At 42.7% G+C, this 26,391-nt stretch overlaps 1 protein-coding gene across 1 annotated transcript; it reads left to right on the top strand.

Moving 5' to 3' along the window:
* The first annotated feature begins 3,725 nt into the window (after positions 1 to 3,725).
* On the top strand, positions 3,726 to 23,717 carry LOC139168632 (acetylcholine receptor subunit delta-like). The gene is made up of 11 exons (XM_070754254.1): positions 3,726 to 3,854; positions 4,726 to 4,770; positions 5,665 to 5,774; positions 6,969 to 7,124; positions 9,625 to 9,740; positions 12,462 to 12,662; positions 14,783 to 14,894; positions 17,086 to 17,200; positions 18,965 to 19,175; positions 21,733 to 21,851; positions 23,529 to 23,717. Exons 1-11 carry the CDS (start codon positions 3,726 to 3,728, stop codon positions 23,715 to 23,717), a joined length of 1,503 nt encoding a protein of 500 aa, XP_070610355.1.
* The last annotated feature ends 2,674 nt before the right edge of the window (positions 23,718 to 26,391 follow it).

Genomic DNA, 26,391 nt, shown 5'->3' with positions numbered 1-26,391 from the left:
AAAGAAGGAAGGAAGGAAAGAAAGAAGGAAGGAAAGAAGGAAAGAAAGAAGGAAGGAAGGAAAGAAAAAAAGAAGGAAGGAAAGAAAGAAGGAAGGAAGGAAGGAAAAGGAAGGAAAGAAGGAAGGAAGGAAAGAAGGAAATAAGGAAGGAAGGAAGGAAAATGGAGTGGAATAGAATAGAATAGAATAGAATAGAATAGAATAGAATAGAATCTGAAGAGGACCTCTCTGCTCAAGAAGGAAACCCTCTAGGACTGAGTTACCTTCATGGCAACAGAATGGAAATGATTTGCTATTTCTTGAGTGTTGTGGTTCGCTCTGGCCCACCTCCTGCCCCAAGGACGGTGGGTGTGGGGGAGACATCCACATGCTGCAGGCCTGTTTTGCCCCCGGTGGAATCTGCTGATGAAGGCTCCTCTGACCAAGAAGACATGAGTGACAGGGAGGAGGAGAGTGTGGCAGACAGCTCAGAAGGAGATCAATTATCTAGCTCCTCCATGGATTCGGAAAAAGCGTTAATGATACAGCCACGCATGCGGAGAGCGATGCATAGGCAGCAACAACTGAGAGATTATTATCAAAGAAAATGAGGCCACCTGTGGTTGGGTGGGGCCGTGGTAATTAGTGAGGCTGCTATAAAGAGCAGCCTGTGGGTTTGGCCATTGTGGAGGATTATCTGATCCTTGTGTTTCGTGACTGCTTTACTGACTTTGACCTTTTGTGTGCTGATTTTTCCCCGCTTGGAAACTAAACCAGAGCAAAGTGTGTTTCACTTTGTGAAAGAAGAAGGACTGTGAATTACCTCACAGCTGCAAGCTAAGTATCACAGAACTGATAAGGGACTTGTACAAATTACCAGTTTGGTTGGAGACGAGTGCTCTTGGCTATTCCAAAAGAGGGCTTAGGTTAAGTGACTTTTCATTATAAAGAACATTGTTTTGAATTTTCAAACGTGTGTGTGTCTGAAATTTGTACCTGTGATTTTTTGGGAGGAGTCTACCAGAGAGCCCGACAGAACACTTGAGGTTTTTTTTTTCAGTTTTAATCTTGCAGTCTTGCAGTTTTACATACCTTAACCCAGCTAGCCCCTCTGCCATTTATGAAGGTTTTTTTAAATTTATTATTTATTCTTTGTCTAATATACAATACACATGGAAGAAAATAGACATTAAGTAATATATATAAGGATAGTAAGTAAAAGAGAAGAGAAGTAGATGAGAGGGAGAGAATATATAAGATATATGATATAAGGAAAGGCAATTGGACAGGGGACGTTAGGCACATCAGTGCACTTATGTATGCCCCTTACTGGCCTCTTAGGAACCTGGAGAGGTCAATCGTGGATAGTCTAAGGGAGAAATGTTGGGGGTTGGGAGTTGACACTATTGAGTCCGGTAATGAGTTCCACACTTCGACAACTTGATTGTTAAAGTCATATTTTTTACAGTCAAGTTAATATTAAGTTTGAATCTGTTGTGTGCTCTTTTGTTGTTGCGGTTGAAGGTGAAGTAGTCGTTGACCGGAAGGACATTGCAGCATATGATCTTGTGGTTTAAGATCAACTACAAATCAGGGGTGAAATCCAGCAGGTTCTGAAAGGTTCTGGAGAACCAGTAGCAGAAATTTTGAGCGGTTTGGAGAACCGGCAAATATCATCTCTGTTTGGCCCCAGAGTGGGGAAGGGATGGGGATTTTGCAGTACCCTTCCCCTGCCACGCTCACTAAGCCACGGCCACAGAACCAGAAGGGGGAAAAAATTGAATTTCACCCCTGCTACAAATCCATGGGGCTTCTCATCCATTGGGCAAATTTATTTATTTTTATTTATTAATTAGATTTGTATGCCGCCCTTCTCGAGGCGGCTCATGGTGGCATTTGCACCATTGCACCAATGCACCATTTCTTGACAAGTTTAAGATATGTAGACTCCAACTCCCAGAATTCCCCAGCCAGCGGGCCTGGACTCCAACTCCCAGAATTCCCCAGCCAGCGGGCCTGGACTCCAACTCCCAGAATTCCCCAGCCAGCGGGCCTGGACTCCAACTCCCAGAATTCCCCAGCCAGCGGGCCTGGACTCCAACTCCCAGAATAAACAAAATCTCACAGCCAACCCCCACTCAGTAAAAGACCTTGGAATACTAATATCAAATGATCTAAGTGCCAAAGCCCACTGCAACAATACCACCATAAAGGCTTCTAGAGTTGTTAACCTGATCCTACGCAGCTTCTGCTCAGGCAATCTCACACTACTCACCAGAGCCTACAAAACTTTTGCCAGACCCATCCTTGAATACAGCTCATCTGTCTGGAACCCATACCACATCTCAGACATCAACACCCTTGAAAATGTCCAAAGATACTTCACCAGAAGAGCCCTTCACTCCTCCACTCGAAACAGAATGCCCTATGAAAGCAGACTATCAATCCTGGGTCTAGAAAGCTTAGAACTACGTCGCCTAAAACATGATCTAAGTATTGCCCACAAGATTATATGCTGCAACGTTCTACCTGTCAATGACTACTTCAGCTTCAATCGCAACAACACAAAAGCACGCAACAGATTCAAACTTAATATTAACCGCTCCAAACGTGAACTGTAAAAAATATGACTTCAGCAACCGAGTTGTCGAAGCGTGGAACTCATTATCTGACTCAGTAGTGTCAACCCCTAACCCCCAACATTTTTCCCTTAGACTATTCACAATTGACCTCTCCAGGTTCCTTAGAGGTCAGTAAGGGGCGTACATAAGTGCACCAGTGTGCCTTTCGTCCCCTGGCCAATTGTCTCTCCTTATCTCATTTATCTTTTCTTCCTTTCAAATATGTTCCCCTATACTTTTATATCTTTTCTTCTATTCTTTTCTTTATTTATATTATTACATATCTATTCTCTTCAATGTGTATTATGTATTGGACAAAATAAATAAATAAAATAAATAAATAAAAATAAATTCCCCAGCCGGTGTGCTTGGACTCCAACTCCCAGAATTCCTCAGCCCACATGCCTGGACTCCAATTCCCAGAATTCCTCAGCCGACATGTCTGCACTCCAACTTCCAGAATTGTCCAACTAGCATGTGTGGACTTCAACTACCTCCAGCCAGGATAATTCTGGGAATTGAATTATTATTTCATTTGTTTGTTTGTTTGTTTGTTTGTTTGTTTGTTTTTTGTTTGTTTGATTGATTGATTGATTGATTGACTGACTGACTGATTTATAGGCGGCCCTTCTCCTCGTGGACTCGGGGCGGCTTACAAGGATAAAATATAGACAAAATAAAAGCAGTACGAAACAATTAAAAAGTTACAAGAAATAAAAAACCCAGTATAAAAACAATCAGTCCTCCCTCATTCACAGTACAGGCTGGAGTGAAGACTATCACTTACAACCATAGGCCTGCCAGCATAGATGTATTTTTAATGCCTTTCGAAAGGCGAGGAGAGTTGGGGGGGGGTTTACGGATCTCTGGAGGGAGTTGGTTCCAGAGGATCGGGGCCACAACAGAGAAGGCTCTTCTCCGCGGACCCACCAGTTGGCATTATTTGGCCAACAGGACCCGGAGAAGGCCGACTCTGTGTGACCTAACCGGTTGCTGGGACATGTGAGGCAGAAGACGGTGCTGAAAATAATCTGGTCCGATGCTATGCAGGGCTTTATAAGGGCACCAGCCTGGCCCCTTCCAACATGTTCTTTCCCTGTCCTTGCAGGTACCCTGGGTGTAAACATGGAGGAAGAGCTGATCCACCTTCTTTTCGAGGAGAGGGAATATGACAGTAAACTGCGCCCGGTGATGTCCAAGAATGACACGGTGACCATCTACCTGGCTCTGACGCTTTCGAACCTGGTCTCCCTGGTAAGTAACGTGCCCTTCGTCCATTATCTACCAGGGCTGTCCGTCAAGGGGAGAGGTCAAAAAAGATCAAACCTAATTATTTATTTTATTTATTTATTTATTAGATTTGTATGCCGCCCCTCTCCGTAGACTCGGGGGCGGCACTGTATGTTGTCACTGTAAAATACAAGCGGCCAATGTGGATTCAACTACAACTCTTTAGAGTAGTACCTCTACCTAAGAACGCCTCTACTTATGAACTTTTCTAAATAAGAATCAGGTGTTCAAGATTTTTTTGCCTCTTCTCAAGAACCATTTTCCACTTACAAACCCGAGCCTCCGAAACTATAACCGGAAAAGGCAGGGAGAAGCCTCCGTGGGGCCTCCCTAGGAATCTCCTGGGAAGAAACAGGGCTGGAAAAGGTGGGGAGAAGCCTCCGTGGGGCCTCTCTGGGAATCTCCTGGGTGGAAACAGGGCTGGAAAAGACAGAGAGAAGCCTCCGTGGGGCCTCTCTAGGAATCTCTTGGGAGGAAACAGGGCTGGAAAAGGCGGGGAGAAGCCTCTTTGGGGCCTCTCTAGGAATATCTTGGGAGGAAACAGGGCTGGAAAAGGCGGGGAGAAGCCTCCGTGGGGCATCTCTGGGAATCTCCTGGGAGGAAAGAGGGCTGGAAAAGGCGGGGAGAAGCCTCTGTGGGGCCTCCCTAGGAATCTCTTGGGAGGAAACAGGGCTGGAAATGGTGGGGAGAAGCCTCCGTGGGGCCTCTCTAGGAATGTTAAGTGATTCCCTTAAACCGGGGGCATAAAAGTGCGTAAAATTGGGTCAAACCCAGAGTTTTCTCTTCTTTTCGAAAGCTGGAAGGTCTAACCATCTTTCCTTGCTTGTTGTTACAGAAAGAAGCAGATGAAACACTCACGACTAATGCCTGGCTTGAGCATGTGAGTTGCCTTGTTTCTCCCGGATGGTTTAAGATGGCCAAGAGGGCCCTTTGGATGCCTGAGGGGTCTGAGTGAATTGTCGAACCCTGACCCCTAACCCCTAATCCTTAACCCCTAGTCCCATGACGGTGAACCTAGGGCACACTTGCCACAAGTGGCACGCGGAGCGATATCGGAGGGTACATGAGACTTTGCCCTGTGTCAGCTCCAGCATGCATGCGTGCATTGGCCAGCTGATTTTCGGTCTTGGGAAAGGCCATTTCACACTCTGGACACTTCAGGGAATAATCATAATCACAATCACAATCATATAATCAACATAAAACCATAAAACCATAAAACCATAAAACCATAAAACCATAAAACCATAAAACCATAAAACCATAAAACCATAAAACCATAAAACCATAAAACCATAAAACCATAAAACCATAAAACCATAACCATAATCATAATTTATTAGATTTTTATGCTGCCCCTCTCCGAGGACTCGAATCTTCCTGAAGCCCCAGAGGCAAAAAAAAAAAAAAAAAAGCTCGATGGACAAATCGGTATTCAGAAAAACACACTTCCGGTTTGCCGTTGTGCTGTTTTTGCCTTGCAGAGGGTTCAGGGAAGCTTCCTGAAGCTCCGGAGTGCAAAAAACTGCAGAATAAACAAACCGGAAATGCGTTTTCTGAACTTCCGGTTTGCCCACTTGGGCATTTGTTTCACGTACCAGGCTTCAGTAAGGCCTGTGCGGATGCGTGAGGGTCATTGTGGGGTGGGCTGCCTCCGTGGGGAGAGAGTGAAGGGATGTGGGCACGTACACGCCTGCTAGCACACCCGTACACACACACAAGCAAGGTTTGCCATCACTGCCCTGACCCCTGACCCCAGCATTTTGGTTTGCAGAGCTGGAATGATTATCGGCTGAAATGGAACGCGACAGAGTACGGAGGGATCGGAGTGCTTCGTCTCCGGCCGAAGATGCTGTGGCGGCCGGACATTGTTCTGGAGAACAAGTAAGCTTAAAAATATATATATATATTGGACAATTTTTTTTAAAAAAAACCAACAGCAAAAACAGAAACAAGTAAAAAAGAATAAATACATACAAACCTACAAAGTAAACATTTTGTTGGCATCCAGAATTGATAACTTCCAATGAGTTTTGCATTTAACATCTCTCTCTCTCTCTCTCTTTCTCTCTCCTGTGATTTATCTCACTTCTCTCTCTCTATTTCTATCATCTTTTTATATCTATCTATCTGTCTGTCTGTCTATCTATTATCTATCTGTCTATCTATCTGTCTGTCTGTCTGTCTGTCTGTCTGTCTGTCTGTCTATCTGTCTGTCTATCTATCTATCTGTTTATCTATCTATCTATCATCTATCTATCTATCTATCTATCTATTATCTATCTATCTATCTATCTATCATCTATCTATCTATCTATCTGTTTGTCTATCTATCTATCTATCTATTATCTATCTATCTATCTATCATCTATCATCTATTATCTATCTATCTATCTATCTATCTATCTATCTATCTATCTGTTTGTCTATCTATCTATCTATCTATCTATCTATCTATCTATCTATCTATCTATCTATCTATCTATCTATCTCTTATCTATCTATCTATCTATCTATCTATCTATCTATCTATCTATCTATCACTCTGTATTTCTAAAACTCTTGTTTCTGTAAACTTTACCTGGGCCACATGGTATTATGGGTCCAGAAAATGGGATTGGGATTTATTTATTTTATTTATTTGTTTTGTCAAGTATGTATTGGTAGCATGCAAAGATATAACAATATACATGATACTAGTAAGAGAGAAACATTAGGACAGGGGACGGGGGGCAGTCTGGTGCACTTTTGCACGCCCATTACTGACCTCTTAGGAATTGGGAGAGGTCAACAGTGGACAGTCTAAGGTAACGTTTTGAGGGTTACTACAGAGTCAGGTAGTGAGTTCCATTTCCTGCAGTGGAGTTTGGAGCGGTTTACTTTAAATTTGTAATCTGCGGTGTGCTCGTGTGTTGTTGTGGTTGAAGCTGAAGTAGTCGTTGACAGGAACTTGATTCCCAGACTGCCAGGAAGGACTGGGTTGAAAAAGCTGCATGAGATGGAATTGAGGAAGCTGCCAAGATCCAGCTGGGAAGAACCATTGCTCACTCTTGTGTATCTTTTTTTTCCTTTTCTTAGCAACGACGGAAACTTTGAGATCACGTACAGTGCCAATATACTGGTGTACCCCAATGGAGGCGTCTACTGGCTGCCTCCTGCCATCTTCCGCACTGCCTGCCCCATCAATGTCAATTACTTCCCCTTCGACTGGCAGAATTGTAGCCTGAAGTTCTGGTAAGCTGGCTGGGGAATTCTGGGAATTGAAGTCCACATATCTTCAAGTTGCCAAGGTTGAAAAACACGTAGAAAACATAGGAAATTGACAGCAGAAAAAAGTGCCAGGTGTCCATTGAGCCTTCCCTTAGAGTGTTCTCTTTGTATGTTGGTGTGTATTATTTTCTTTCTTTTCTTCCTTCCTTCTTTCCTCTTTCTTTCTTTCTTTCTTTTTTCTTCCTTTCCACCTTCCCCTATTCTTCTTCTTCTTCTTCTTCTTCTTCTTCTTCTTCTTCTTTTCTTCTTCTCTTCTTCTTCTCCTCCTCTTCCTCCTTCTCCTTCTCCTCCTCCCCCTTCCTTCCTTCCTTTTTCTTTCTTTTTCTTTACTCTCCTCCTCCTCCTCCTTCTCCTCCTCCTCCTCCTCCCCCTCCCCCTTCCTTCCTTCCTTCCTTTTAATTTCTTTTTTCTTTACTCTTCTCCTTCTTCTTCTTCTTCATCTTCGTCTTCGTCTTCTTTTTCTTCTCCTCCTCCTTCTCCCCCTCCCCCTCCCCCTTCCTTCCTTCCTTTTCTTTCTTTTTTCTTTACTCTTCTCCGTCTTCTTCTTCTTCTTCTTCTTCTTCTTCTTCTTCTTCTTCTTCTTCTTCTTCTTTTCTTCTTCTCCTCCTCCCCCTCCCCCTCCCTCCATCCCTCCCTTCCTTTTTCTTTCTTTTTTATTTCATCTTCTTCTTCTTTTTCATCATCTTCTTCTTCTTCTCCTCCTCCTCCTCCCCCCTCCCCATTCCTTCTTTCCTGCCTGCCTTCCTTCCTTCCTTTTTCTTTCTTTTTTCTTTACTCTTTTCCTTCTTCTTCTTCTTCTTCTTCTCTTCCTCCCCCCTCCCCCTCCTTCCTTCCTTCCTTCCTTCCTTCCTTTGTTCTTATTTTATATTCATTTTATTTATTCACTGCACAGTCCCCAGGGTGGTTCCGACCCAGTTGCAAGACGGATGTCGGGATTCCCCAGTGGAACATAGGGAACTCCGTAATGCCGCGGCGTTGGCCGCACCCTTCTCCCACATACCTGTTCCTTACACCTTCCACTGCAGCGTAGGTGTTTAGCCATTTATATGGTTTTCACATTTCAGCAGGAAATAGTCATTTTCCATACTCTGCTGTACTCTACTCTAGTCTATCCTTTCCAGTCTCTTCTCCTCTTTTCCATCCTGTCCCATTCCATTTTGAATTCCATTCCATAAATTCTAATACTAATAATTCTAAATGGAGGAAGGTCTGAAGCATAAAATGTATCAGGAAAGACTTCATGAACTCAACCTGTCTAGTCTGGAGGACAGAAGGGAAAGGGGGGGACATGATCGAAACAGCTGAGATACTTCCCCCCCCGGCTTTTTATATTTTATGTTTGGCATGTATGTGTTGTTTGGTTTTAAATATGATAGGGTTTTATATGCTTCTTTTAATATTAGATTTGTTTCACTGTAACATTGTTTTTATTATTGTTGTGAGCCGCCCCGAGTCCTCGGAGGGGGGGGGGCATACAAATCTAATAAATATTAATATTAATAATTATTATTATTATCATCATTATTAATATTATTATTATTATTATTATTATTATTATTTAAATATGATAAAGGGTTAAATAAAGTTCAGGGGGGAGGTGTTTTTTAATAGGAAAGTGAACACAAGAACAAGGGGACACAATCTGAGGTTATTTGGGGAAAAGATCAGAAGCAAAGTGAGAAAATATTATTTTACTGAAAGAGTAGTAGATGCTTGGAGACGTGGTTGGTAAATCCACAGGAACTGAATATAAACATGCCTGGGATAAACATATATCCATCCTAAGATAAAATACAGGAAATAGTATAAGGGCCAGGAGGATGGACCAGGAAGTGTTTTTCTGCCATCAATCTTCTATTTTTCTATGTTCCTAATTCCAATTCCAATTCTAATTCTAATAATTCTTATTCCACTCTACTCTACTCTTCCATTCCACCCCATTCCACTCCATCCCATCCTATCATGCAGTCCTATCTGAAGTTAGTTGGGGGGAAAGATCAAAAGCAACGTGAGAAAATATTATTTTACTGAAAGAGTAGTAGATCCTTGGAACAAACTTCCAGCAGACGTGGTTGGTCAATCCACAGGAACTGAATTTAAACAGGCCTGGGATAAACAATATCCATCCTAAGATAAAATACAGGAAATAGTATAAGGGCAGACTAGATGGAGCATGAGGTCTTTTTCTGCCGTCAGTCTTCTATGTTTCTATGCTTCTGAACAATCCATGGCCGTTTGGGCATTTGCAGAAAGTGTGGCTTGCAATCTTATGTATGAGATGCATGATTGTCTTTTATATTAAGGGTTTAAAAGTGTTTTTAAGTATTGGATTTGTATTGTTTCTGCTGTGAGCCGTTCCGAGTCTACGGAGAAGGGCAGCATGCAAATCTAATAAATGAATAAATAAAATAAACCTTACTTTGGCAGCCTGGGCGTAACAAGGATTTCTCTCTGTCTTCACCAGCTCCCTGAGGTACAACGCCAATGAAATCGACCTGCAGATCATGTCCAAAACAGATGAAGTGACCGAGCGCGACTATCTGGTGGAATGGATCATCATCGACCCAGAAAGTTTCACAAGTAACCAATGTCTGCAGGCTGCTGTGGCTTTTGTATCACACAAGCCACAGTCGGCTTAAGTCTGGTTTTGCAAGTGCAGCCACAAGAGGCTGAGTGGTACAAGCTCCAACCCGAGGTTTTCAAGTAGCGGAAATTTTGAGTAGTTCAGAGAACTGGCAAATACCACCCCTGGCTGGACCCAGAGTGTTGTGGTTGGCTCTGGCCCAGCTCCTGCCCCAGGGAATGGGGAGGTGGATGCAGGGGAAACTTCAACATGTCACAGGCCTGTGTTATTGCCGACGGAGTCAGTTCAGAGTTTACAGTGTTCCCTCAATTTTCGCGGGTTCAAACTTCGCGAATAGCCTATACCACGGTTTTTCAAAAAATATTAATTAAAAAATACTTTGCGGGTTTTTTTCTATACCACGGTTTTTCCCACCCAATGACATCATACATCATCGCCAAACTAATAAATTTTGCAAATAAATAACAAAAAATAATAATTATTGTTAATAAATAATTATGTTTATAAATATCAGGATCACTAAGTGTCTTATTCAATGGTGAGTACCAGTAACAATGGTGAGTAAATGGTTGTTAAGGGAATGGGAAATGGTAATTTAGGGGTTTAAAGTGTTAAGGGAAGGCTTGTGATACTGTTCATAGGCAAAAATGGTGTATTTACTTCCGCATCTCTACTTCGCGGAAATTCAACTTTCGCGGGCGGTCTCGGAATGCATCCCCCGCGGAAATCGAGGGAACACTGTAGTTTCCTCGGACGAAGAAGATGGTGGGAGTGACTCGACAGAGGAGGGCTTGGCACACAGTCCAGGCAGTCAATCGCCCTTATCTTCTATAGCTTCAGATGATGACATTTTGGACCCACGCAAGCGCAGAATTATGCGTAGAAGAGACCAAGTAAGAACATATTACAGGAAATAAGGGAGGCCACCTGTGTTTGGGTGGGGCTCCAGTAATTAGGGCTGCTGCTATAAATAGCAGCATGTGGGTTTGGCCATTGTGGAAGAATATCTGTTCGCAGTTTCGTCAGGAATCTTGTGTGCTGGACTTTGTTGATTTTTCATGCCTTTGAAACCAAAGCAGAGCAACGTGTGTGTGTGTGTGTGTGTCTCACTTCATTGGAAGAAGAAGGGGTGTGAAGTTTCTTCACAGCTGCTGGCTAAGTACTTAATGACTGCTTAAGGTAAACTGTACAGACTACCTGGTTGTTTTGGGATGAGTGCTCTTTGCAATACAAAAAGAGGGCTTAGTTTATTTTGCCTTTTGTGATAAAGAACATTGTTTTGAATTTTCAAACGTGTGTGTGTCTGAAATTTGCATCCTTGAATTTTCGTGAGGCTCCTATCAGAGAGCCCGGCAGAACACAGAGTAGGGAGGGTAGTCGTGGGTGCTCCATCACAAGGTCTTAAGAGACTGGAGAGCCACTTGTTTGAAATGGAATAGAGCAGAGGTCTTCAAACTCAGCAACTTTAAGATTTGTGGACTTCAACTCCCAGAATTCTCCAGCCAACATAGCAATTCTGAAAGTTGAGGTCCACAAGTCTTTGAGACCCCTGATAAGCAGAGAGTTGGACTAGAATACCGCCAGGTCTCAGCTCTATTCTGAATTTGCACATTTATTGGACTTCAAATTTGCCTGGGTATTATGGGAATGGTTGGGAAAGGCCAGTGGGATAGCCTCTTTAAGCTGCTTCATGGCTCACATTGTCTCTCTTCTTTCTCTCTCTCTCTTCTTTCTTTCTCTCCTCTCTTTCTCTTCTTTGTTCTCTGTCTCTCCTTTCTCTCTCTCTTTTCTTTGTCCTCTCTCCTTTCTCTTTCTTTCTCTCTCTTATCTTTTCTCTGTTCTCTGTCACTTCTCTCTCCTTTCTCTCTCTCCTCTCTCTCCTCATTCTCTTCTCGTCTCTCTTCTCCATCTCTCCTCTCTCCTTTCTCTTCTCTTTCTTTTCTCTCTCTCTCCACTCTTTCTCTCATCTCTTCTCTGTTTTCTGTCTCTCATCTTTCCTTTCTCTATCTCTCTTCCCTCTGTCTTCTCTCTCTCCTCTCTCTCTTCTTTCTCTTTCTCTCTTCACTCTTTTATCTCCTCTGTCCCTCCTCTCTCTTCTCTTTCTCTGTCTTCTCTCTCTCCTCTCTCGTCTTTTTCTATTTTTTGTTTTCTGTCTCTCCTCTCTCCTTTCTCTCCCTCTCTCTCTTCTCTCTCCTCTCTCCTCCCTCTTTTCTCTGTCTTCTCTCTCTCCTCTCTCTTCTTTCTCTTTCTCTTTCTCTTTTCACTTTTTTATCTCCTCTGTCTCTTCCCTCTCCTTTCTCTCTCTCTCTTTCTCCCTCCTCTCTCTTCTTTCCATTTCTCTCTTCACTCTCTTTTATCTCTTCTCTGTCTCTACTCCCCCCTTTCTCTTCTCTTTCTCTTTCTTCTCTCTATTCTCTCTCTCTTGTTTCTTTTTCTTCTCTCTCTCTTTTTCCTCTCTTTCCTCTCTTCTCTTTCTCTGACTTCTCTCTGTGTCTTCTCTGTCTCTCCTTTCTCTCTCTCTCTTTTCTCTGTCTTCTCTCTCTCCTCTCTCTCTATCTTGTTTCTTTTTCTCCTCTCTCCTCTCTTCTCTTTCTCTCTCTCCTCTCCTTTCTCTCTTTCTCCCTCTTCTCTCTTTTTCTCTCTCCTCTTTCTCTTCTCTCTCTCTCTCCTCTCCCCCCTCTCCCTCCCTCTCCTTCCCCTCTCTCTGCCACCATCAGGCAATGGTGAATGGGAGATTATTCACCGACCGGTTCGCAAAAACATCGACCCGCTTGTCCCTCGAGACAGCAACAAGCACCAGGACATCACCTTCTACCTCATCATTAAGCGCAAACCTCTCTTTTACATCATCAACATAGTCACGCCTTGCATCCTCATCGCCTTCATGATCATCCTCGTCTTCTACTTGCCAGCTGACAGTAAGAGGTCCCTTTTTTTAGCATCCAAGACTTCCTGCTAACGTCCACTTATGCCTATCTATGCACAGCAGTATCGGGTTGCTATCTGGTATGGGCCACACTGCGCACCGGTAGCAAAAATGCAACTGCATTGTGGAACTCTGCATCTCCGGCCAAAATCTCGTGCACACCTGTCAATCAATTTCACCTGCTGTTGTGCACATTCAACTTTGTTCAGAACAAAGTATTCAATGAGAATATTTCATTCATTCAGATCTAGGATGTATTATTTGACTGTTCCATTTATTTTTTATAATAATAAAAAAAACAGGCACATACTATCAGTTATGGTGGCCATGCCCAAAAGCAAAAGATTTTTCAGCAAAAACGCATATGTTGTTAAGACAGCATATAGATTTTAAGCCAGAACTGTTTCAGTTAGGCATAATATCATAAATATATTATACAAAGAGAATGTATACTAGATATTGAATGTCTTAACAGCAGTAAGAATTGTATTTGCACAACATTGGAAAAGTAAGGAAACACCTACGGAAAAGATATAATTTGTCCTCATCACCTTGAGGTTCGACTACTGTAACGCTCTCTACATGGGGCTACCTTTGAAGAGTGTTCGGAAACTTCAGATCATGCAAAATGCAGCTGTGAGAGCAATCATGGGTTTCCCTAGGTATGCCCATGTCACACCAACACTCCACAGTCTGCATTGGTTGCCGATCAGTTTCCGGTCACAATTCAAAGTGTTGGTTATGACCTATAAAGCCCTTCATGGCATCGGGCCAGAATATATCCAAGACTGCCTTCTGCCGCACGAATCCCAGTGACCGCTTAGGTCCCACAGAGTTGGCCTTCTCCGGGTCCCATCAACTAAACAATATTGTCTGCCGGGACCCAGGGGAAGAGCCTTCTCTGTGGCAGCCCCGACCCCCTGGAACCAGCTCGCCCCCGGAGATTAGGATTGCCCCCACCCTCATTGCCTTTCGCAAACTTCTTAAAACCCACCTCTGCCATCAGGAATGGGGGAATTGAGACATCTCCCCCAGGCTTATATAGTGTTATGTATGGTATGCTTGTGTTGTATGTTTTTTAAAATAATGGGGTTTTAGATATTTTTTAAATATTAGATTTGTTTATTGTATACTGTTTTATTGTTGTTGTAAGCCGCCCCGAGTCTGCGGAGAGGGGCGGCATACAAATCTAATAAATAAATAAATATTGGAAAAGCAAGGAAATACCTACGGAAAAGATATATAGTAGTACCTGGTGATACGAACCCCTCATCATACGAACTTTTTGAGATACGAACCTGGGGTTCAGAAAATTTTTGTCTCTTGTTACAAACTTTTTTTGCCTTTCGAACCTGCCGCCCGAACGACGAACCCAGATGTTCGGCAAAAGTTCGGATTCGTAAGGCCGCCGAAAAGCGCCACCGCCTGGCTGTCGCCTTTTGAAACAGCTGGGGGGCCTTTTGGCATTCCCCTGAACGCTGAACCCCAACTTTTGCTGAACTTCCGGGTTCAGCATTCGGGAGGCCGCCGAGAAGCCCCTCCAGGAAGGACGTCTCCATGACGTCAAAGCTCAGCCCATGGAATTCCCTATTGGGATTCCCCACTTCCGTTTGAGCCTCTCGACTGGCCGACAGCTCCGCGGCTCTTCTGGCAAGGTGACAGACAGGCGGCGGGGCTTCTCGGCGGCCCCCCGAACCCGAACGCTGAACCCGAACTTTTGCCGAACCTCCGGGTTCGGCATTTGGGAGAACGTTGAGAAGTGCCCGGCTGTTTCAAAAGGTGACAGCCGGGCGCCGCCGCCCAGCAGAGCGCCGTTTTTGTGATTTTTTTTTTTTTGCTTGCACGCATTAATTGATTTTACATTGTTTCCTATGGGAAACATTGTTTCATCTTACAAACTTTTCGCCTTATGAACCTCCTCCCGGAACCAATTATGTTCGTAAGATGAGGTATTACTGTAATAAAAAAAAATACTGGATTGTGTAGAAATGGGCAGATTAACAGTGAAGATAAAAGAAAAAGACTTATCGATGGTTGAAAAATGGAGGTAGAACTTAGGTGTGAAAAATGGGTGCAGATCTTCTGAGCTTCAGTTCTCATCTTGCCCTCTAGGTGGCGAGAAGATGACTTTGGCAATCTCCATCCTCTTGGCTCAGTCTGTCTTCCTGCTGCTGATTTCTCAGCGCCTCCCGGCCACCTCCGTCGCCATCCCCCTCATTGGCAAGTAAGTCTATTCCGATCTTAAGTAAAACTCCCTGATTTTGTAGCCTTCAGAGGTTTTTGAGGGCAACGGCCATCATTTCTTACCTAGATTTTTATATGGATGGAAACTAATCGGGGAGAGAAGCAACCGAGAATTAAGGATAAATTTCCTGACAGTTAGAACAATTAACCAGGGGAATGGCTTGCCTCCAGAAGTTGTGGATGCTTCATCACTGGAGGGTTTTAAGAAGAGTCTGGACAGCCATTTGACTGACTCCGTGTTAGCAAAAACTTCAGAAGAGAAGGATTTAGGGGTAGCGATTTCTGACAGTCTCAAAATGGGTGAGCAGTGTGGTCGGGCGGTAGGAAAAGCAAGTAGGATGCTTGGCTGCATAGCTAGAGGTATAACAAGCAGGAAGAGGGAGATTGTGATCCCGCTGTATAGAGCGCTGGTGAGACCACATTTGGAATACTGTGTTCAGTTCTGGAGACCTCATCTACAAAAAGATACTGACAAAATTGAAAGGGCTACAAAAATGGTGGAAGGTCTTAAGCATAAAACGTATCAGGAAAGACTTAATGAACTCCATCTGTATAGTCTGGAGCAGGGGTCCCCAACCGCCGGTCCGCGGACCAGTACCGGGCCGCAAGGCATGTTGCACCGGTCCGCGGAGTCAGCAGCTGCTGTGGAGCCGGCGAGTGCCAAGCTGTTTCCTGTCTCTTTCCCCTCACATTCACTTGGGACCGCCATTTGCCTTGGGCTGAGAAAACCTTTGCTTGCTTGCTTTCTTCCTTTCCTGTCTTTCTTCTCTCGTCAAAAGTGGTCTATTTCCTCCTTGCGAAGCCCTTGCAAAGCCCTCGCTCTGCCTGCAGCTCAAACGAAAAGGCTTTGGCATTGTGCAGCTCTTTTTTTGCTAGGCTCCCCCACCCTATTCCCGGGGTCCTGGGTGGGAGCGAAGCCAGGGGTGTGTGTGTGACCATGAAACCCCCACCACCAGCTCTGGTAATTTTCTTTTGGAAGGATTCCTTGCTGCAAGAAAATTACCAGACCTGGCAGTGGTGGGCGCTCCAAGCAGGCAGCGATCGCAAAGGAAGGTGACTGTGTCCGTGGAGGCACCTCCCCCTGCTCTGGGATTCCTTGCTGCAATCCCAGCCGGAACGGGGGGGGGGTGTCCTCTGGAACTGCTGAAAGGCAAACGGCAGTCCCGAGTGAACAGGAGGGGAAAGAGACAGGAAACCGCCCCCTCCTACCCTTCCTCCCTCTGTCACCTCAACTCCCCCGCAAAATTAAAAAAGGGGGGGGAGAGAGACAATGGAACGATAAGCTAAACCAACTTTCCGCCCCCACCGGGCCATAGAAAAATTGTCTTGCTGAAACTGGTCCCTGGTGGAAAAAAGGTTGGGGACCACTGGTCTGGAGGACAGAAGGAATAGGGGGACATGATCGAAACATTTAAATATATTAAAGGGTAAAATAAGGTCCAGGAGGGAAGTGTTTTTAATTGGAAAGTGAACACAAGAACAAGGGGACACAATCTGAAGTTAGTTGGGGGAAAGATCAAAAGCAACATGAGAAAATATTATTTTACTGAAAGAGTAGTAGATCCTTGGAACAAACTTCCAGCAGACGTGGTTGGTAAATCCACAGGAACTGAATTTAAACATGCCTGGGATAAACATATATCCATTGTAAGATAAAATACTGGAAATAGTATAAGGGCAGACTAGATGGACCATGAGGTCTTTTTCTGCCGTCAGTCTTCTATGTTTCTATATAAGTGGGTTATAGTTCTCTTGCTTCGGCAGGGGGGTTTGACCAGATGACCTCCAAAGTCCTTTCTATCTCTGTTATTGTATTGTATTGTATTGTATTGTATTGTATTGTATTCTATTCTATTCTAGTCTAGTCTAGTCTAGTCTAGTCTAGTCTCCTCTACTCTACTCTACTGAAATGAGATTTCATCAAAGCCATGAGTGATTTGGTTTAGACTAGTGTTTCTCAACCTTAACCACTTGGAGATGTGTGGACTTTAACTTCCAGAATTCCATGCTGGCTGGGGAATTCTGGGAGTTGGTTCACATATCTAAAAGTGGGCCAGATTGAGAAATCCTGGTTTGATTGATATCTCGCCATTCATTTATGGATTAAAATAGGTGTATGCAAGTTTAAGTGCTATTGCTATTTTACAAATGGTCATGTATGTCACTGATAGGTACCTTCTCTTCGTCATGCTTCTGGTGACTGCGGTGGTGGTGGCATGCTCCGTGCAGCTTAACATTCACTTTCGGAGCCCCAGCACCCACATCTTGTCGGAATGGACGAAAGAGGTAAGGCGGGAGGAACGATCCAAAATAGAGGTAACCTTCAAATAATAATAATAATGATATTATTATTATTATTATTATTATTATTATTAATATTATTATAATTATAATAATTATAATAATTCTAATTGTTGTTGTTGTTTTGTTGTTGTTGTTGTTGTTGTTGTTATTATTATTATTATTATTATTATTATTATTATTATTATTATTATTGTGTCAGTACAACACAGCAAACAAGATCACTATGCTGGATTTCGTATTTCATCACCAGTCGGGTGCTTCCCAAGCACCTAGGACTGCGTGATGTAGTGGTGAATTATGTTTGCCGATCCCAGTAAAGCGGCCTTTTGCAATTGACAGATGGAGATTTTGTCAATTCCGATGGTTTTCAAATGTCCACTGAGATCCTTTGGCACTGCGCCCAGCTTATGCCAGAGTCGTTGCAGCTCGATTTTTAGATCTTCGTATTTCACTAATTTCTCTAGCTGCTTCTCCTCAATTCTGCTGTCTCCTGGGATTGCGATGTCGATTATTATTATTATTATTATTATTATTATTATTATTATTATTATTACTATTATTACTATTATTGTTGTTATTATCTATTAAATTTAAATGCCGCCCCTCTTCAAGGACTCGTGGAGGCTTACAGTATATAAAAACAGTATACATCGAAATACTGTTCATTGTACTGCAGAAAAAGCAATTGCTGCCAACCTGCCTTCCATTGATGACCTGTATACTGCAGGGGTCAAAAAGAGGGCGGTGAAAACATTTACTGACCCCTGGCATCCTAGACACAAACTGTTTCAACTCCTACCCTCAAAACGTCGCTACAGAGCACTGCACACCAAGACAACTAGACACAAGAACAGTTTTCCCGAAGGCCATCACTCTGCTAAACAAATAATTCCCTCAACACTGTCAAATTTTTTACTAAGTCTGCACTTCTATTTCTACTAGTTTTTTCTCATCATTCCTTTCACCCATTTTCTCCCACTTATTACTGTATGACTGTAACTTGTTGCTTGTATCCTAAGATTTTTATTAATATTGATTGTTTCTTCATTGCTTATTTGACCCCTATGACAATCGTTAAGTGTTGTACCACATGATTCTTGACAAATGCATCTTCTTCTTTTATGTACACTGAGAGCATCTGCATTAAAGACAAATTCCTTGTGTGTCCAATCACACTTGGCCAATAAAGAATTCTATATTATTCTATTCTATTCTATTCTATTCTATTCTATTCTAGTCTAGTCTAGTCTAGTCTAGTCTAGTCTAGTCAGGTCTATATAACTAATTAAATTTAAAATTAAGAAATACATTTAAAAAACTAAAAAGCCTATTAGCATACACACATGTCCATTCAAACAAGCCATTAATTGGCCAGGGTATACAATCTAATGACCCCAGACTTGGCGGCATAGATGAGTCTTTAGACTCTTATGGAAGGCATGGAGGGTAGGGCAACATGAATCTCCGAGGGGAGCTGATTCCAGAGGGCCGGGCCCCCCACAGAGAAGGCCCTTCCCCTAGGCCCCACCAAGCGACATTGTCTAGTTGACGGGACCTGGAGAAGGCCGACTCTGTGGGACCTAACTGGTCGCTGGGATTCATGCAGCAGAAGGCGGTCCGTAAGTAATCTGGTCCCATGCCGTGTAGGGCTTGCAACTGTTCCTTGAATAAATAAAATCAAATAAAATTTAGAAAATGACTTGTATGTCGAAAATCACTTTCCCCTTCCTCTCCTTCTATCCGCAGTTCTTTCTGGATATACTCCCTCGCTTCCTGTGCATGTCCAAGCCAGCGGAGAGCGACTCCCCGCCCCAGGATGGCTTTCTGATCCGGCGTTCTAGCTCAGTGGGTTACATTGTCAAAGCGGAGGAATATTTCACCATTAAGTCCCGCAGTGAACTCATGTTTGAGAAGCAGTCGGAGAGGCATGGCTTAAGTACACGCATTACTCCTGCACGTAAGTCCAAATGGGGAACGGGAGTGGAGAGGAGGTGGGCCAGTGGGAAGGTGGCATGCGCAGGCAGTAATGATGATGATAATAATAATAATAACAACAACAACAACAACAACACTCAAAAAGGAGACAGAAGGACTAATACTGGCGGCACAAGAACAGGCCATTAGAACAAATGCTGTCAAAGCCAGAATTGAAAAATCAACAGACGATCCAAAGTGCAGACTCTGTAAAGAAACAGATGAAACAATCGATCACATACTCAGCTGCTGCAAAAAGATCGCACAGACTGACTACAAGCATAGACACGATGCTGTGGCACAGATGATCCACTGGAACTTGTGCCGGAACTACCATTTACCAGTGGCAAAGAACTGGTGGGATCATAAGCCCGAAAAAGTGGTCAAAAATGAGCAAGCAAAACTACTGTGGGACTTCCGACTTCCAACTGACCGAATTCTGAAGCATAACACACCAGACATTGTGATCGTGGAGAAAAAGAAAGTATGGATCATCGACATCGCAATCCCAGGAGACAGCAGAATTGAGGAGAAGCAGCTAGAGAAATTAGTGAAATACGAAGATCTAAAAATCGAGCTGCAACGACTCTGGCATAAGCCCGTGAAAGTGGTCCCAGTGGTACTTGGCACGCTGGGCGCAGTGCCAAAGGATCTCAGCGGACATTTGAAAACCATCGGAATTGACAAAATCTCCACCTGTCAATTGCAAAAGGCCGCTTTACTGGGAGCGGCACACATAATTCGCCGCTACATCACGCAGTCCTAGGTGCTTGGGAAGCGCCCGACTGATGATAAAATACAAAATCCAGCATAGTGATCTCGTTTGCTGTGTTGTATTGACATAATAATAATAATAATAATAATAATAATAATAATAATAATAATAATAATAATAATAATAATAATAATAATTGTTGTTGTTGTTGTTGTTGTTATTGTTATTATAATTATGTATCTAATATATTAGATTTGTATGCCACCCCTCTCTGAAGACTCGGGGCGGCTCACAACAATAACAACACTACAATATAATACAAATGTAATATTAAAAAGGACAAGTTAAAACCCATTATTACTAAAAACAATCAATGCTACACAATCACACCACACTTAAATGCTACAAGTCAGAAGGGGGGGATTAGTCCCCCCATGCCAGGCGACATAAATGGGTCTTCAAATGGGTTAAATAAGGTTCAGGAGGGAAGTGTTTTTAATAGGAAAGTGAACACAAGAACAAGGGGACACAATCTGAAGTTAGTTGGGGGAAAGATCAAAAGCATCATGAGAAAATATTACTTTACTGAAAGAGTAGTAGATGCTTGGAACAAACTTCCAGCAGACATGGTTGGTAAATCCACAGTACCTGAATTTAAACATGCCTGGGATAAACATATATCCATCCTAATATAAAATACAGGAAATAGTATAAGGGCAGACCAGATGGACCAGGAGGTCTTTTTCTGCCATCAATCTTCTATGTTTCTATGTTTCAACATCTTGCGAAAGGCAAGGAGAATGGGGGCAGTCCTAATCTCTGGGGGGAGTTGATTCCAGAGGTGCGGGGCTGCCAAAGAAAAGGCTCTTCCCCAGGTCCCACCAGACGGCATTGTTTAGTCGACGGGACCCGGAGAAGGCCAACTCTGTGGGACCTAATCAGCCGCTGGGATTCGTGCGGCAGAAGACGGTCCCGTAGGCATTCTGGTCCGATGTGCTGAAATCTCACAAGGAAACACGTGCATGAGATTTTGTCAATTCTTTTGCTTCTGTACATGCGCGGAAGCAAAACATTTCTTAAATCTCTCTCTTGCGCAAGATTTTGCTTCTGCACATGCGCGGAAGCCAAAAATTGCTTAAATCTCTCTCTTGCACAAGATTTTGCTTCTGCACATGCGCGGAAGCCCAAAATTGCTTAAATCTCTCTCTTGCGCAAGATTTTGCTTCTGCACATGCGCGGAAGCCAAAAATTGCTTAAATCTCTCTCTTGCACAGGATTTTGCTTCTGCACATGCGCGGAAGCCAAAAATTGCTTAAATCTCTCTCTTGCGCAGGATTTTGCTTCTGCACATGCGCGGAAGCCAAAAATTGCTTAAATCTCTCTCTTGCGCAAAATTTTGCTTCTGCACATGCGCGGAAGCCAAAAATTGCTTAAATCTCTCTCTTGCGCAAGATTTTGCTTCTGCACATGCACGGAAGCCAAAAATTGCTTAAATCTCTCTCTTGCGCAAGATTTTGCTTCTGCACATGCGCGGAAGCCAAAAATTGCTTAAATCTCTCTCTTGCGCAAGATTTTGCTTCTGCACATGCGCATGGAGCAAAAAACACAATTTTTTAATATAAAAACGATGGGAGTGCTGGTAGGACTGCCATCAGAGTGGTCGCGTGGAAATTCCGCAATCTGGCCGCTGCTAATGGTGCGCAGTTCACAACCATACTGGTAGCAACCCACTACTCTGCGAGGGGAACCTTTGACCTTTTTAGATGTCCTCGGTCCCGGACTCAGAGCTTCCTTCTTTTCTCTCCCCCCCCACCCCCCACCCAAGGACCAAGCCCGCACGGGTCAGGCAGTTTGCAGGACCTGCTGTACGATGAGATCAAGCCGGCCATTGCAGGAGCCAACTTCATCGTGAAACACATGCAGGAGAAGAACAGCTATAATGAGGTAGGGGCACAAAGCCACCTGGAGGTCAACAACTTCTTTCAGACCAAGGGGGAAAGACTTTATTTTTTTTTAAAAATTATTTATTTATTTTGTCCAATACACAATGAGGGTTTTAGTGGGCATATATCTATATACACATAATAAAATACATGATAATAATAATAATAATTATTATTATTATTATTATTATTATTATTATTATTATTTATTGGATTTGTATGCCGCCCCTCTCCGTAGACTCGGGGCGGCTAACAACAATAATAAAAACAACATGTACAATCCAATAATAAAAATAAAAAACAACTAAAACTCCTATTATAAAACCAAACATACACACAAACATACCATGCATAACTTGTAATGGCCTAGGGGGAAGGAATATCTCAACTCCCCCATGCCTGGCGGTATAAATGAGTCTTGAGTAGTTTACGAAAGACAGGGAGGGTAGGGGCAGTTCTAATCTCCGGGGGGAGTTGGTTCCAGAGGGCCGGGGCCGCCACAGAGAAGGCTCTTCCCCTGAGGCCCGCCAAACGACATTGTTTAGTCGACGGGACCCGAAGAAGGCCAACTCTGAAGGTTATAGAGGAGATACTCATAGTAAAATATATCTATGAAAGAATAGAAAAGAAGATATAGTAATACAGTAGAACATATCAATGAAAGAATAGAAGAAGAGATATAGGAATAGAAGAAAGGTATAGGAGATATAGGAGAGCAATAGGACAGGGGACGGAAGGCACTCTAGTGCACTTGTACTCGCCCCTTACTGACCTCTTAGGAATCTGGAGAGGTCAACCGTAGATAATCTAAGGGTAAAGTGTTGGGGGTTTGGGGATGACACTATGGAGTCCGGTAATGAGTTCCACGCTTCGACAACTCAGTTACTGAAGTCATATTTTTTACAGTCAAGTTTGGAGCGGTTAATATTAAGTTTAAATCTGTTGTGTGCTCTTGTGTTGTTGTGGTTGAAGCTGAAGTAGTCACCAACAGGCAGGACGTTGCAGCATATGATCTTGTGGGCAATACTTAGATCTTGTTTTAAGGCGCCTTAAACGTGTGGACTTCAACTCCCAGAATTCCTCAGCCAGCCATGTTGGCTGGGGAATTCTGGGAATTGAAGTCCCCAGGTCTTAAATGTCATTTTTCCTGAGGTGATGTTGGCTGTGGGCAATTTTAGAGTTGCTTTGGAGGTGTACAAAAGACTTGAAACCTCATTAACAAAGTATTAGAAAGTGCAGAAATGACTAAGATTACATTGGAACTACAAGATAGAGGTGAAATTGAATTTTATAAAACCTGGGACAGGTGGTGTAATTGGCCCAATCAAAAAAAAACAACCCAAAACACCAAAACCTGCAATAACTATACAATATAAAATTATACAACAATTGCTTATGTTTCCATATGGTCTGAAAGAAAAAGAGTGGATAATACATTCAGTTTATACGTGGGTCACCCAGTAACTGAATTTAAACATGCCTGGGATAAACATATATCCATCCTAAGATAAAATACAGGAAACAGTATAAGGGCAGACAAATGGACCATGAGGTCGTTTTCTGTCGTCAGTCTTCTATGTTTCTATGTTTCCATATATATATAATTAATAAAGATCATTTTAAAAGAAAATTTAAAAAGACTTGGACTTGTTCCAATCGTTTTATTTTCCTCTCACAGGAAAAGGACAACTGGAGTTGCGTGGCTCGGACCGTGGACCGCCTCTGCCTCTTCTTGGTCACTCCCATTCTGAGCCTTGGGACCTTATGGATCTTCTTGGTGGGAATCTACAATCACCCTCCTCCCCTGCCCTTTGAGGGCGACCCTTATGACTATAGTGAGACTAACAAGCATTTTATCTTAAGCTGATCAAAAACATCTGTCACCGCTGCCAGATTGGGTGGATCACAACAGGAAGTCGTACTGGCCCTTGCTGTGGCTCCCTCACCCCAAATATCTGAAGACTTGTGTTCCCTTGAGTTATTTTTTTATTTTTATTGTCATTCTATTCCCTAAGGTTTCTCAGCCTTAGGTCCTTTGACACATTTGGACTTCAACTCCCAGAATTCCATGCTGCCTGGGGAATGCTGGGAGTTGACTAGACTAGAATAGACTAGACTAGACTAGACTAGACTAGAATAGAATAGAATAGAATAGAATAGAATAGAATAGACTAGAATAGACTAGACTAGAATAGACTAGAATAGAATAGAATAGAATAGAATAGAATAGAATAGAATAGAATAGAATAGAATAGAATAGAATAGAACAGAATAGAATTTTATTAACCAAGTGTGATTGGGTACACAAGGAATTTGTCTTTGGTGCAGATGCTCTCAGTGTACATAAAAGAAAATATACATTTGTCAAGAATCATGAGGTACAAAACTTAATGATTGTCATAGGGGTCAAATAAGCAATGAGGAAACAATCAATATTAATAAAATCTTAAGGATACCAGCAACATACAGTCATAAGTGGGAGGAAATGGGTGATAGGAATGATGAGAAAAAACGAATAGTAATAGTAATGCAGACTTAGTAAATACTTTGACAGTGTTGAGGGAATTATTTGTTTAGCAGAGTGATGGCCTTCGGGAAAAAAACTGTTCTTGTATCTAGTTGTCTTGGTGTGCAGTGCTCTATAGCGACATTTTGAGGGTAGGAGTTGAAACAATTTATGTCCAGGATGCGAGGGGTCAGTAAATATTTTCACTGCCCTCTTTTTGACTTGTGCAGTATACAGGTCCTCAGTGGAAGGCAGGTTGGCAGCCGTTGTTTTTTTCTGCAGTTCGGACATTATAAACTTGCCAAGAGTAAGAAACAAAAGTTTAATAAAAGTTGCTTCCCAAGGGTGTTTGGGAAAAATCTGAGAAGACAAAGGGATTTTTGTTTTTTACTGTTGTTATTTCTGTGGATTTTTATGATTTTTTTATATTTCAAAAAGTTAGTTTATTCATCTTAGTGGGTCCTGTCAATTTCTCCATCTGCAGAGGCCAATGCAAAACTTTCCATCTTTGTGCATAAATCTTGTTGCAGTGGTCATATCAACTTTATACATTTTATATAAATTATAAACTGAAATAATTTTCAGTTTTCGTCTAGCTCTGCACCCAAGGAGAAGTCTCAGTTGAACACAGGTAATCCTTCCAATCCTGACAATGGAAATTAAAGAAAGTTCAGCATCAACAATCCCTGTTCGAAAATAATAATCTGTGTTGAATCGTTTTTGGAATGTGATGGCGTTTCGCTGCTTTAGGACAGTGTTTCCCAACCTTGGCAACTTGAAGATATTTGATTTGATTTTATTGGATTTGCACGTCGCCCCTCTCCGTAGACTCGGGGTGGCTAACAAGAGTGATAAAAACAGCATGTAACAATCCAATACTAAAACAACTAAAAAAAAACCTTATTATAAAACCAAACATACATACAAACATACCATGCATAAAATTGTAAAGGCCTAGGGGGAAAGAGTATCTCAGTTTCCCCATGCCTGGCGGCAGAGGTGGGTTTTAAGTTGCTTACGAAATGCAAGGAGGGTGGGAGCAATTCTAATCTCTGGGGGGAGTTGGTTCCAGAGGGCCAGGGCCGCCACAGAGAAGGCTCTTCCCCTGGGTCCCGCCAAGTGACATTGTTTAGTTGACGGGACCCGGAGAAGACCCACTCTGTGGGACCTAACTGGTCGCTGGGATTCGTGCGGCAGAAGGCGGTCCCGGAGATAAATGTTAAAGTTGCCAAGTTTGGAGACCCTTGCTATAAACTGGGTTTATTTTTAATGCTAGGGACTGGGCCTACCTCCTACCAGCTGTTGGGGCCAGCTGTTGTCTGGAAATAAGGTCAGGAGGCCAAATGTCAAGAAGTGCTCAAGGCCCTTGGGAAGCAGCTCTTTCTCGGATCAGGTCTCATTACATACAAAGCAGCTGAAGCCCCCCCCCCCCAGGCTGAGAATGCAAAGCCTCAGGGTGAGGTTACCTGACAGACAGCTGCCACCAGAGGCTTTCCGGGAGGGGAGGAATGATAAAAACCACTGCTATTGTGAGTTTCCTAAATACGCATCCATAAATAAATCACTGAACAATTAACTCACCCTTTGCATTAAACAGTCATTCTATAATGTTACATAGATATATTTGACTATACGTATCTCCTCCATCATGTATTTTACTATGTGTATATATATATATACCCTCTAAAACCCTCATTGTATATTGGACAAAATAAATAAATAAATGAATGAATGAATGAATGAATGAATGAATGAATGAATGAATGAATCAATGAATCAATGAATGAGGGAATGAATCAATGAATCAATGAATGAATCAATGAATCAATGAATCAATGAATGAATCAATGAATCAATGAATCAATGAATGAATGCATAAATAAATAAATGTTTCCCAGTTTCTTTAATAGAGTACAGTAGTACTGTAGAAAAAAATAAAAAGATTTACTCTGAAAACATCCCCGGTGGAACTGCAGCTTGGGAATCATATACTTTGCTATTATCAGTTCCTAGTCATCTGGGCATTGAAGGTAGA

Source organism: Erythrolamprus reginae, chromosome 5 (assembly GCF_031021105.1).
Source record: "Erythrolamprus reginae isolate rEryReg1 chromosome 5, rEryReg1.hap1, whole genome shotgun sequence".
Taxonomy (NCBI): Eukaryota; Metazoa; Chordata; class Lepidosauria; order Squamata; family Dipsadidae; genus Erythrolamprus; species Erythrolamprus reginae.
This window is presented reverse-complemented; position numbering and strand designations above follow the sequence as displayed.

Bases quoted from the DNA above. Each gene is read 5' to 3' on its own strand.
- LOC139168632 (XM_070754254.1), top strand. From the start codon at position 3,726: ATGGAGGAAGAGCTGATCCACCTTCTTTTCGAGGAGAGGGAATATGAC. The intron at 5,775-6,968 runs GTAAGCTTAAAA...TCCTTTTCTTAG, and splicing joins GACATTGTTCTGGAGAACAA to CAACGACGGAAACTTTGAGA. The intron at 17,201-18,964 runs GTAAGGCGGGAG...TTCTATCCGCAG, and splicing joins TGTCGGAATGGACGAAAGAG to TTCTTTCTGGATATACTCCC.